The 12,897-nt window shown below is 30.6% G+C and overlaps 1 protein-coding gene across 1 annotated transcript; it reads left to right on the top strand.

The window, feature by feature from the left end:
• Nucleotides 1-688: 688 nt before the first annotated feature.
• Nucleotides 689-11,328, top strand: MS3_00002769 (uncharacterized protein). The gene is made up of 4 exons (XM_012941623.3): nt 689-976; nt 3,364-5,140; nt 7,342-7,501; nt 10,585-11,328. Exons 2-4 carry the CDS (start codon nt 3,497-3,499, stop codon nt 11,013-11,015), a joined length of 2,235 nt encoding a protein of 744 aa, XP_012797077.1. The 5' UTR covers nt 689-976; nt 3,364-3,496; the 3' UTR covers nt 11,016-11,328.
• The last annotated feature ends 1,569 nt before the right edge of the window (nt 11,329-12,897 follow it).

Below are 12,897 nucleotides of genomic sequence, written 5' to 3'. Positions count from 1 at the left end.
TATTTTGAGATAAGTAGGATTATAGTAGTATTTCATTTTGAATAGGCTTTATATTAAAAAAACTGTATTCTTACTCAAAAATCATTTCGATTAAACCGTTAAACTGAATTGCAACTACTCAACACACCTCCGGGAAAATATAGTTGATATCGTATATAAAACTGAGTAACAGGTTTACCAGAAAAATGCGTATTTCACAAAAATGACAGTAAAATATGAGGATATTGGTAGTCAGTCAGGAGGCACGTATACCAAGTAAGACAAAATGCGCTCCGGAATTCCGTTGTTTAGCACAATTTACCTGTTCTGTGGATCATATGTATCTTCTAAATAGCGTGTGAATCAATAAAAAGGACACCACTATAAGGAAGCATATGTTTTTGAATGCTTTCCATCAATAAATTGATACTAAAAGACTTTTGAACGGAAACTGGGGTAGAAACTAAATTGATTAAGCTAGTTTTGGAAAGCTTATATCAATAAATGATGCATATGTTATATTTCTACACTCAAAGCCCAATAAGTTACTCTAAAAACAACAAAATTGTTTAATTCAGCGGTAATGCTAATCATTGTGAATTAAATTTATTTACAGCCAATAGGAAGCATAAAAAATGACCAATCAAAATTTAACAGCAAATACCCAATCAATTTCATCCTAATTGATAACATTGGTTATGTCAGGTCATTTAGTGAAAAAAATAAATACGGTGCATTGTTCATCTATATTTTTTCTTATTGAAATTCATTTTTAAAAAATGATTGTCAATTTGAATTTAAATGTTTCTATCACAAAACTAACCAAACTCAATTGAATTATAAATATGGTTATAAAGTTACGTCTTTGCGCGTACAAAAGATGAGAAATATGTTCATGGTATTCATAAAATTATCAGAAATTGTTCACCTATTCTGAAATATAAACAGCTGGTTATTTTACTAAATTATTCTACCTTTCAGTGTGTTTGAATTTTACGTAAGTGACTAGTTTGCATTGTTAATAATAATATTAAATGTCTTGTCTTCCTTTCTCAGTAAAAAGTGTATTAATATATTTGTACTGTAACAGTGTCGTATGCTAAGAATCAATAACAGGGTTCGACTTCATAATTTCAAATGAATTGAGCATTGAGTGAATTAGTCCTAATAAAAAATCACATGTTTATGATATTTCAACGGGTGGAAAAATTGAATCTGTGGCATTTCGCTGCTGAGCACATATCACTTCTTCAGAGAATAGCTAAAAAAAGAAACAACCGATCTCAAACACCCAAAAAATATGCAGCACGAACTTTGAATACCATAAAATGTAATTACACCTCAAATGACTACAAACAGCTTTTTTGACAATTCAGTTACGATTTTGTATATTGTTTGAGAAAACGACTTACATCAAGTCACAAAAGGAACAAAATTTAATTTTCTACTCATTCTGATATTGTATGTTGTTTTTCATTACAATGCAATATAGTACACTCAGTATTTAAACTTGAATTAGTATATTTCTTTTCAAGAACTCATGATTTGCTCAAATTGCCATTGAAACATATCGTCTGCTACTGATTAACAGTAGATAATACTAACTACAGTCGATTTAAATAATTCGATAGTTTAAACATTGATTAAAGGTTTATTATTTCATTGAATACTGTATAGTTCATTTTTCTCTTCTACACAAAAATATTACATAGTTCGAATGAAACTCTTATATGTAATTTATTATATTTACTATGGCGTCGACTGTAGTAAGAAAAATACTGAATAAATTCTTTCATGGTTGTAGGCTAAAATTAATTAGAATTATCGTTTTCCAATGTCGATGTAAATAACCAATTTGTTTTCTTTACTATATTGTATCTTCATATGAGATTTTATGAATATTCAGTATCGACAAGGTTTTTTTTAGTGAATTATTATAAATTTTATAGGTTCATGATCAAATGTTAATTTTAACAAGGGTCTTTAACAAAACATACTTTCATTGAATCAATTCAACACAACATTAATGATTATTTACCTTAGAATATATTTGGTATTTTGATAAAATGTATATATTTGTTTTAGGGACTATAGTGTCTGTTTGACTGAACTTCACGTTATATACGGAAGTAAATACTATTGAAGTTTAATTTTCAAATTTATGTCGCCTCTTTTAATTCCATTAATCATACTTACATATTTACAAAGCTTATTCACTTACAATTTTTCTAATCTATTAAGATAGTTCAATGAGAATTTATTAAGTGTTATACGTGAAAGAAAATTACAAAAATGTCACGTTGTTGAGAAAGCAATAAGAAAAATTAATATAGAGGTTTTTGATATGAACACTGTTGACTACTATATAAGTTCTTTTAGGAAATAAGACGTATTCTAGAATTCATATTTAATATACGAAAATAACTGTTGTAAAACATCATAGATTTGACATGAAAGATGGAAATGTTGAATAAAAGTCTCAAAGAGGCCATAGATAATTTAAAATAGATATGTAACACTGAAATTAATCAGCAAAATAGTGATTGGTCGTAAAAATAAATTTTATCGTGAATGTACGTAGGCAATCTACCGATCAATAAAATGTTGAGTAGTTAATGCTAAAAATGGATACCTTCGTTGCACTACCTCTATAAATGTTCACTTAATGCACTAATACATTTTCAGACGGATTTTCAAGATAGCATCATTAAAACTATCTATTGTTTTTCTGTAAACACTTGGAAATCTGAATTTAGGCATCTGAAAGTAATTAGTTAAAATACTTGCATTTAGATTTCGCGATCATTAACATTCACAAATAAACAATATACACAATCTTGAGAAAACTGATGATATGGGTGAGATATCAGTTCATGTTGTGCACTGTCTGTTAAATAGGTTATCACTAAACCAATTAGTCTTCAATTAGCCGGATGTAGATTTGAGAGATGAACACTGTTCGATCACTTAATGAAAATCAATGTACACCAGTATTTATATTAGCAGTAATCCTAGATATATGAATCGCATAATTTTTATCATTTGTATACAAACAAAAGGTAACGTGTTTGTGTCTAAATGCAGCAGAAGCTAAACAGGTGTAAGGTGCATTAGATCCAGTTACTATTATTGAAAGTTGAATAGCAACCTCTTAAGTGTTGAGCAATACAGAGTGAAAGTTTACTAGTTGTGTAGTGAACGATAACATAAGTGGAGACACACCACAGTAGGTTAAAGATTATTTTATAATTTTTGTACTTATCATTCATCATTATTTTCCAAACGCTACCATGCTATACATGTCAAACTATATAGCTAACACTATTTATTATTACGATGAATGTCAATTGTGAATAATCGTTCTTTCATTTTCTTTTTTTCTAGACTTGTCAAAATATCAAGACGTTATTCAGCATAACACCAATACATCTCATCTTTAAACACACTATTGAATATTTTCTTGAACATTTGATAAGTAATAATTAAGCAGAACTTTTAAAAAATTCTGTAAATCTCGATGTTTCACACTGAATTACTAGCTGTGATCTTCTTATGTTTAGTAATATTTTTCATAGCTCTTTGGTATTTAATATTTTATCCCGATTCAAGACAGATTATGAAACGTACAAGACGTGTAAAATCTATGAATAAACAGTCAAATAATAAAGACGCAAGAAAAGAAATTGCCCGACTTTATAGCTTCGATAAGAATGCCTATCAAGAGACGAATCTTTGTTCATGTGGTATTAGTAGTACTGAACATTCGAAATGTGATTCATTTGGTAATGCAAGTTTAAAAACAATCAAAGAAATGATGAGATCTAAAGAAAGACAACAAAGATATAGTTTACAACAAATGTCATCATACCAATCAAATGAGAATGATCATAGATTACCAGTCGCCAGTGATAAAAAAACTAAACTTATTTTTGGTTTAGATAATCCACCATTGAATATCACTAAACTTCAAATGGTACAACCAGATTATAATTTAGTTACAAAGAAAGGGAAATTAATTCGAGCATTCTCTGAAAGTTGTACGACTAAATGTGCAAGTCACACTAGTAGTATCGATCACGAGAATGGTGAGATAAGTGACAATAAAACATCAACATCATCCGATAAAGAAACACAAAAAGGAATTCATTTAGCAAAGTTAAGTGGTTCAGATCTTGCCAGAAACTTACAGCCTTGGCCAAACCGTACAAAATTCAAATCATTATTTCGAAGTGAAAAATCATTATCATCATCAAGTGAATCTGTATGGTCGGAGGTTAAACGTCGCTTAAGTAGTACTGAAAAAGTTTTCGACCCTGTTATGCGTATCTTGTCTACAGTACCATTGAAAAATCAAACAGATTTAGACAATACATGGACAAATTTCACAATGAACCCAGATACAAATGGACACATATGCTTTTCATTGGCGTATACATGCACTGTTGGAATACTGAATATAACAATTAACCGATTAATTGGTGTTAGTAATCTTATTAAAAGTTCAAATATTTTACCAAGTCAATCACCAACTAATTTTGTTGTAAGTTTACGTTTAAGACACAATAAAAGTTCTACAATTTACACTGAAGCACACGATGAAGACGATGAAGGGAGAATAAATTCACGTAATAAAAGTGAAGGTTTTCATAAAAATTATTTCACACAACCAGTTTTAACTTCATTAAACCCAAATTTCGATCAATCATTCCTATTTTCCGTCACAATGAACGAATTAGATAGTACTGAATTAGTTTTGACGGTATTACAGTCAACAACAGTGAATAGTTCTACTGATGAATTTGCCAACTTAAATAATAATAGAATACCAAGACGTAATAATTCCGTCGTCTCATGTCATCATTCATATCCCTATGGAAATGATAGATGTTCACGTAGAATGAATATGATATCTGAAGAGATGAGATGTATTGGTGTAACATTTTACAAATTAAACCAACATGAATTAATTAATTGTCCCGAAAAAATGCAAAATATTTGGCAGGAATTACGCAAATTACCAGAGTTACAAAGTAGACAGTCGAAAATAGCAAGTTGTGATAACAATGATTCGATAAGTGGTCCAGTAAATTACAAATTATATCCATTCATTACGGAAAATGAGGATCGTCAAAAAAATGAGTTCGGGGATGGAAAAACTTTGGTAAATGATGTATTATATTCCTCAAATGTTTTCAAGTAGTCATCAAAGATTATTTACACTTTATAAGTATTTCTGATCGATTGACTAGTTTTAATAGTAATAGTAATAAATGAGAAAGCAGTCAACTATTCTCAACAATTTCAGAAGAAGGTATCCTTCAGAACATTTTTGAAAAAAAATGTATGAAAGAGAATCGATGATGAGTTGATGCATAAGGATGATTGGTTGCACAAATCATGAATCACGGATTCCATATGAATATTGGTGAGATGTCTTCCATAATCATGAAGGACTAAACGATAACCAGTCGTAGTAGCACATTTAAGTGTATTTTATAAAATGCACTAATGGAAACGTTCTAACTTACCTTAAAGAATCATAGACACTTTAATAACACTTTCCCATTTCTAGTTATACGACTCAGCTATGGTGTTTAATACAAAAACCAGTGTGAAACAAGTTGTTTAAAATGGCTGACTAATGTTTATGCAGAATACATATTCTTTTACTGTGACTACGATTAATAACAAGTGTAATTTGAATAAATAATTACCAATTCGTTAAAGCCATGCTTTCAGAGATCGCTCAGGGAACCTAAATATTATACGATGTAAATACCGATCAGTAAAATACAAAATTAAACAACTAACATTCTAACCGTTTATTAAAATTCTTTTCAGGTAAGGTTGTATAGTGGCTAACAGTGGAATCCAGGACGCGCGTTTCGTCTCCTTGGGACTCGTCAGCTGGATGTACCTGCTAGCCACTATCCATCTTTGCTTATATAGCTTGTGAATTAAGGCAATATCGAGGCTATACGCTCAGTATGCACATATGTCAATAACAGACTGATCAACTGCAGTCTTAAATCTCCATCAGAAGATTGAAGCAAAACGATACCAAGTGAATTCTTTTCAGGTAGTTTAGATATTCAAATTTATTTCAAATAGATTTATTTCATCAGTTCTGTGCTGCAAATTGTAATGAGACCAATTAACCAAAAGTAGTTTTACTTACAGATAACTACTAAGTTACTAAACCAAACCTCAACGAATATTATTTTTTTACACTCAACTATTTCAAAATTAGACTAGTCTTTTTTATACATAATTACGTGTGATTATATCTGCTGTCGCTTTTGAGTTAAATCAGCCACATTTGTCACAGATTTTAGTTACTTCAGAGCATCAGGAATTCTTTCATGTAAATATATAACACATTAGAATTTAAATGAAATTCTCGAAATAAGTAATGTCAATATTAACAAACAACAAATTTATCTATAGTTGAAATTCAATTTAATCTAACTATTTGATCTTAAAAAATTGTAACGAAACTGTTAATAATCTCTTTTTTTTAAAGTAAAGATTGACATGACTAGCAATGGGATCCAGAACGCGCGTTTTGTTCTATTTCGGACTCGTCAGCTAGATTTGCCTGCATCTAAGAGTTGATGTTCACTCCAAGACTCGAACCCAGTACCGTTCACTTCAAACGACATCGCGTTCTCCACTGAGTCCTGTTATTTGACGCTTCAATTGATCAGTCTCACGTTGGCATGTGTGCATCATGTGCAGATTACCTCAATAAGTCACAAGTCCTGGATTCCACTGCGAGCCACTATCCATCTTTGCTCAAAAAAACTTGTGACTTAAGGCTATATCGAGGCAATCCGTACAGGATGTACATATGCGAACATGAGATTGATCGATTGCAGTGTTAAATAACAATAAAAAGATACAAATAAAACAACGCCAAGTGAATATTAATAATCTTATTTCATCCTGTGAGCAAAAACGAAAATACAGCAAACTGATTAAAGTAAATCTTATCTAATTTCAGTAGTTCAGTGAAACATAATATATTCGGTTCGATTACTTGTGCAAGGATAACCAATCTGATACGGAAACACTTGGATAACAAATACTAAATAGAAAGAAATTAATATACTGGATTTCAATACTAGGCTATATCTTTAATTACTTTCACAAACAAGTTCACTCAGAGAGGAATCAATGCAGTAATATGTGAAAATGATTAAAACCGTTAAGGTTAAAATGTTTAATTATTATTTTTCGTAATGTTGATACAATATGGAAAGATGATCAATTAAATAGTGATGAAAAACGTTTATAATGTTAAGGTGAATTTTATAGTCATACAAATAAATTGTCAAATATTTTGCATTATTTCTACTTAAGGTATTGCTTATATTTCAGTCGAATATTAGTTCAGAAGTTTCGCAAATTGAAGAGTTAAAACAATCAATGGTCAAAGTAACTATTCAATACAAAATAGACTCTTCTATCTTAGAAATTTATATAGAAGAGATAAAAAATGTCAAAATTTTAAAAAATGAAAGTAAGTTATAATAAATCTTCTAATACTTTTTAATGTGGAACATATTTTGTGAAAATTAATAAAGAATTCAAACAAATCATTTTAAAATACAGTGATGTTAAGCGACATTTTAATGCTCAATGATATACAATCTGAACAGATGTAATCCAGTAATTATTCTTAATTTTGATAGTTGAGATCACGAGTCAATTGAAGCTAGACCAACATGGAAAACCTGGAAGCACTGGATGGCCGTTTCGTCCTAATATGGGACTCTTAAGTAGTGCGTACCCACGATCGCGCCCAGCGAAATTCCAAACCAGGACCTATCAGTCTCACGCGCGAACGCTTAACCTCTAGACCACTGAGCCGGCCGGCATCCAACAGTGTTAAACTCTAAATTCAACCAATCCACGAAGTTGCACCAACGTACACAATTGTCTTCAGTGAATTACTATCTCACAACAGATCCGGTTGAACTCTAGTGGTCACTGGTTATTTTTAGGTAAAACAGTGAGATACTGAGCAATAATGTCAATCATATGATGTACGAAATATCAATAATCAAAGGTGAAATCGATAGAAAATACAGCTTTATTCATGGAATAAATGTTGAAAAAGATTATTGATCTTGTAAAACTTACGTTAGCATCAATAAGTAATGTAATAGTTAAATGGGATAAATAAAACAGTATATATGTTGTAGAACAATAAATATCAAATCCTTGGAGTGGAAGATAAATTAACCAGTTTACTTATTCGAGATTAGTATGGTTTATAACACTTCGTTTGGGTTCAGAATAATGTTGACATTATAGTTAATTTTATTGTCTGTAGAAGGTTGAAAGACTATTGAAAGCGTTTGATTTGTTTATCAGTAACAAATTTGATTAAATAAAATCAATACTAAAGAGTCTTGATAGTATTATGTTATTACATTTTTAACAGAAATTAGATAATAGATGAACCTTTAGGATAGGGCATTACCCGGGTTAGAAGACTGAAATTTCAACGTTAGGAAGGAGTAAAGTTAACAATGTAGCGTTTTGTGATCCTTATCTAGTCATAAGTTCATATTGAAAAGAAAAAGATGGAAACAGAGATAAACGAGTAGAGAGATCTTAATGACAAGTTCAGGATAACTCTTTTCATGTATGTTTTTGATTTCTTCGCAACGAAATGATTGATAGAGAAGACTTAGTATATAGACTTTTGTTATGCGTACGCTACTAAAATAGTAAAATGATTGATCTACCTAAGGTGAAGTTTACGATTAACTAACTATAAGGTAAGAGATTCTCAATAGATGTTTGCACTGTTACAAAGGCCTAAATGATCATTGCAAAATTAATCTTTTTCATCTAGCTTATAGATGACAGTGTTTTAACACGTAATAGCACTTCATACATACACCACACCAGCATTCAAAAAAGAATCGATCTATGAAACACTGTCTAAGATTTTATGTCAAAAGATGTAGATGATCTTATAAATTGTTTCAACTGTGCGGAGGATAAAATTATTTTGAAATAAAGAGTTATGATGAGAAAGGAAACAAAATATTGAATAGGTTCAAGTAACTGTTTAAAGATGGCAAGCAAGGAGCCATACATACTAGTTGTATTTCCTATATTGCGTCAAATATAATACGGAAGAGATCAAAATTTGATATGGATTGTGTATCGCGTTAACTATTTGCTATAACTTCAAATAATAGAATTATTCCGAACCATTCAAAATCCGTGCAGCATCTGGACATGTGTGTCAATGTTAAGCAAAGATGTTTGTGCATATTACTCCATCGTGAACAAAATTTAGCTAGCTAACAGTCGAAAACAGCTAAGAGTTGTATAACTATTTCATACTACTGTGGGAATGCTCTATTTGGTATAGTCTTCAAGCTTTGTGGCGAGGGTTTAACCTTTATACTGATGAGTTAACATTTAGTAGTTTACATTTATAATAATGGTAAATTATAGAAGTTTTAGTTAGAAGACGTGACTAATGAAGTTCAGTTAGCCGGTAGTGCGACAAAAGTCATCAATGGCAGCGGATGATGATCTCGTAATATTGTGGATTGAATTAGCTACCATTTTTTCAACTTTGTTAACATCAATACATCGTTCAGTTTGTTAGTGAATGGTGAAATATGGAAATTATCTGGGGACCAATTGAACGGGTCCCTAAAAGATTGGATTACAGTTTCACATCTCCCGGTCTAATAGTAGATCAATGTCTGATTTCGCCGATCCCATTTAACTGGCAAATTATTTTTAGTCTTAATCTTCTCAGCTCATTCAAATGAATTTTTCTTGATCAGTATAGTTGTTATCTTTCCTATTTTTGTTATTTCATTGTCCACTAGTACTCATGATCATTTAACCAATCTATACATAAGTTGCTTTTACAAATCATTGTGCTTGGCGCCTATAGGGATTTGTTAGTTTTGTAAAGTCTGCTGACTTCCAATTATTTAAACGAAAATTCAGAAATCACTCAAAACACTTGGATATGAACAGGTAGTTAGTATCACTAACTGCAGCCCATAAAATACGGTAGTCTATTGGGAAAATCCACTCATGGTGGCATATTTTGTCCTTCCTTTTATGGGAGCTGTGAACCGGTCGAATGGTTGTACTTGCATCTGAGTTGATATTCACTCCAAGACTCGAACCTGATATCGTTCGCTTCAAACTTTGTCGTGTTATTAACAACCCAGTGGTTGTCTGAAACCAGTAGCTAATTATATAACGCAATGACGTTTGAAACAAACGATACTGAATTAAAGTTCCGTGGTGGACTGCCAGTTTGGCATGCAGCCGAATCTAGGTGACTAGTCCTCAATAGGAAGAAACACGAATCCTGGATTCCACTGGTAGCCACCCTCCATCTCTGCTTATAATGTTTGTGACTAAATGTCAGTATTAATGCAACCCTCACAGAATGCGTACACGACAAAAGAGACTGATCAATTGCAGTCCTAAACATCAATTGGAAGATTTAAACAACTATTGCAAATGAGCTTAGTATTTTTTTCATCAAGTCATTACATATTAACTTTAGCCCTCTGTTTATAATGTTAATACTATTAACATTTTTTCTAGCTGAAATGATATTTCAAGCATTATTGTGCCTTGGTAATACAACCTTATCCATTGTACGATGCAAACCAATTCGACTTGTTAAGAAAAAATCATATAATGAAGAGAATAGCATTGATCAAAGTGACCTATTCCACATTTGCAATCATATTTCAATTCCTAAAGATGAACATGTCTCATTAAATGTAGATGTGAATCGATTATTAAACTATAATAATATTGGAATAATATTACAAATATTTACCCGAACAGATACATCGAATCACTTAAGACGTGTGGCAAATATATCAATTGGTGTGACTAAATTAATCGATAATTTAGCATCAATTCAATGGAATGCATTAATTAAAGAATTAAAACAATTAAAAAGTAATAATCAATTATTTGGTTCAACAAAAAAAATCACTTATTGGCATTTAATGGAATCATTTTGATTTGGGCTTTTTTTCAACTATTAAAAAGAAACATATTTGAAATGTAACAGACATTTAAACAAATCAACAATTGAAAATTATTAAAAATCTAATATGTTTCTAAGTTCATAGAGAAAACGTATGAATGCATGCATGCATACATACGTACATGAATGGATATATAAATACATATATACATAGAAAAGTAAATTCATACAATTGAATATACCCTGTGACTTAGATATTTACTATTGTTTATTTGTTTGAGTAGATGAGTTAACTTTTTTTCTATATACTACAATATTTATAAATATTGAGAATATTGTCTTACCTACATTTTTTTTCTCGAATATACATAAAATATTGTAGAGTATAGTTTGGTGTTCCTGGCTATAGGTTTATATTTCTGACAAAACATTATCTTTCTTAATATCGAAGATATACTAATACATGAATATAAAACTATGGCCTAGTTTATTTGAAATTGAGTTACTCAACAAAATTCTTCCTATAAAGTGTATATCTCTTACACTAGATAAATTGTGTTAAAGTTTATAGGAAAAGATCAATTAATGCATAATGAAGAATACCAATAATGTTGGTAGAAATCAAATGATTAATTAGTGAGTACTGATCACTGTCATATTATTCTAGTCTTTACAAAGTTAATCGGAGTTTGTAGATCTAGTTACAATAAATCATTAGTCTAAAAAACTGGACATTAGATGAACTATTTTGAGGTATTAAATGGCTGGAGGTTAGTCATCGGGAAACCGTGAATTTAGGGGGAGGCACATTCTTTTGTCGACCGTCTGATCAATGAAAACACGCATTTTACTGCATAGAATAAAATAATTGGTTTACATATCAAACAAAACATAACAATTTAAAATTGGTTAATATTGATATAAATTTCTAAAAGTAACCCTTGTAGGAATTATTATTATTATGAATAATTAGATTTAAACGCAGTCACAAAAATATAGTGCGATGGTTGTACATGATTCATAGTTTTAGCCTCAAGCAGTTAATTATTCTCATTACTTATTCAATATTGAAAATAAAAACCAGGACTTTACAAATGAAAGTTTTAATTATCCAATAGAAACAGAAAAACCAGATACATATATTTTAAATTTATATTTCATTAAATAAAATTAAATGCAATGAAAATTCAACAGTCTCTGCAAACTTCTTACATCAGCATTGATAATAATATGTATACTCAAAAAAATTTTGAGATGCAATTCTAGTTCTGATGAAAAGCTCCAAACAGTGGAATTCAGTCACTTCGGTAGTTAGAATGTTATCCGTAATAAAGGATGAAGAATAATTGGGTCAATATTGTGAACTGATCGAAACTAGACATTGGCACTGCTAAATTCCGGTTCAGACGTCAAGCGTTAGCTCGGCGGTCGTAAACTTCGGGTTCGATTCCCGAGACTTATTTTATAAATATTGATTTTACTCTGCTTTGAGTATGCAGCTGAAATGAATCGCATTCTAAGTAACAATGTTCCCTTCATTCGTTTGAAATAGATAAAGTGATTCGAAGTGAGACAGACTACAATCATATAAATTAGGTTTATGTGTTGCATACAGCTATCAAACCCGCTGAATCAATCTTCGAAAATACTTCTGTGTTAAAAACGTATGTGGTATTACATAATGATATATACAGACAACTATCGGAATAATAAGAAAGTAACTCTGTATGGATAAATGTTTTTTCGCAGTGTTATACACGTTAATTTAGATTAATTTACGGTGGTGTTGAATTGTGAATTGAACGAAGTTTCTAACATATTCATGTGCGTACCTGACATATGATATATATAGTCCGAAGAGTTAAGTTAAAAAACGAAACCTGAAAATGAAATCATTTCCATTAAACTACTTGTTA

This window comes from Schistosoma haematobium, chromosome ZW (assembly GCF_000699445.3).
Source record: "Schistosoma haematobium chromosome ZW, whole genome shotgun sequence".
Lineage (NCBI taxonomy): Eukaryota > Metazoa > Platyhelminthes > Trematoda > Strigeidida > Schistosomatidae > Schistosoma > Schistosoma haematobium.
The sequence above is the reverse complement of the archived record's forward strand: the minus strand, read 5'-3'. Positions and strand labels throughout refer to the sequence as shown.

Bases quoted from the DNA above. Each gene is read 5' to 3' on its own strand.
- MS3_00002769 (XM_012941623.3), top strand. From the start codon at position 3,497: ATGTTTCACACTGAATTACTAGCTGTGATCTTCTTATGTTTAGTAATA. The intron at 5,141-7,341 runs GTAAATGATGTA...TTTCTACTTAAG, and splicing joins TCGGGGATGGAAAAACTTTG to GTATTGCTTATATTTCAGTC. The intron at 7,502-10,584 runs GTAAGTTATAAT...CATTTTTTCTAG, and splicing joins CAAAATTTTAAAAAATGAAA to CTGAAATGATATTTCAAGCA.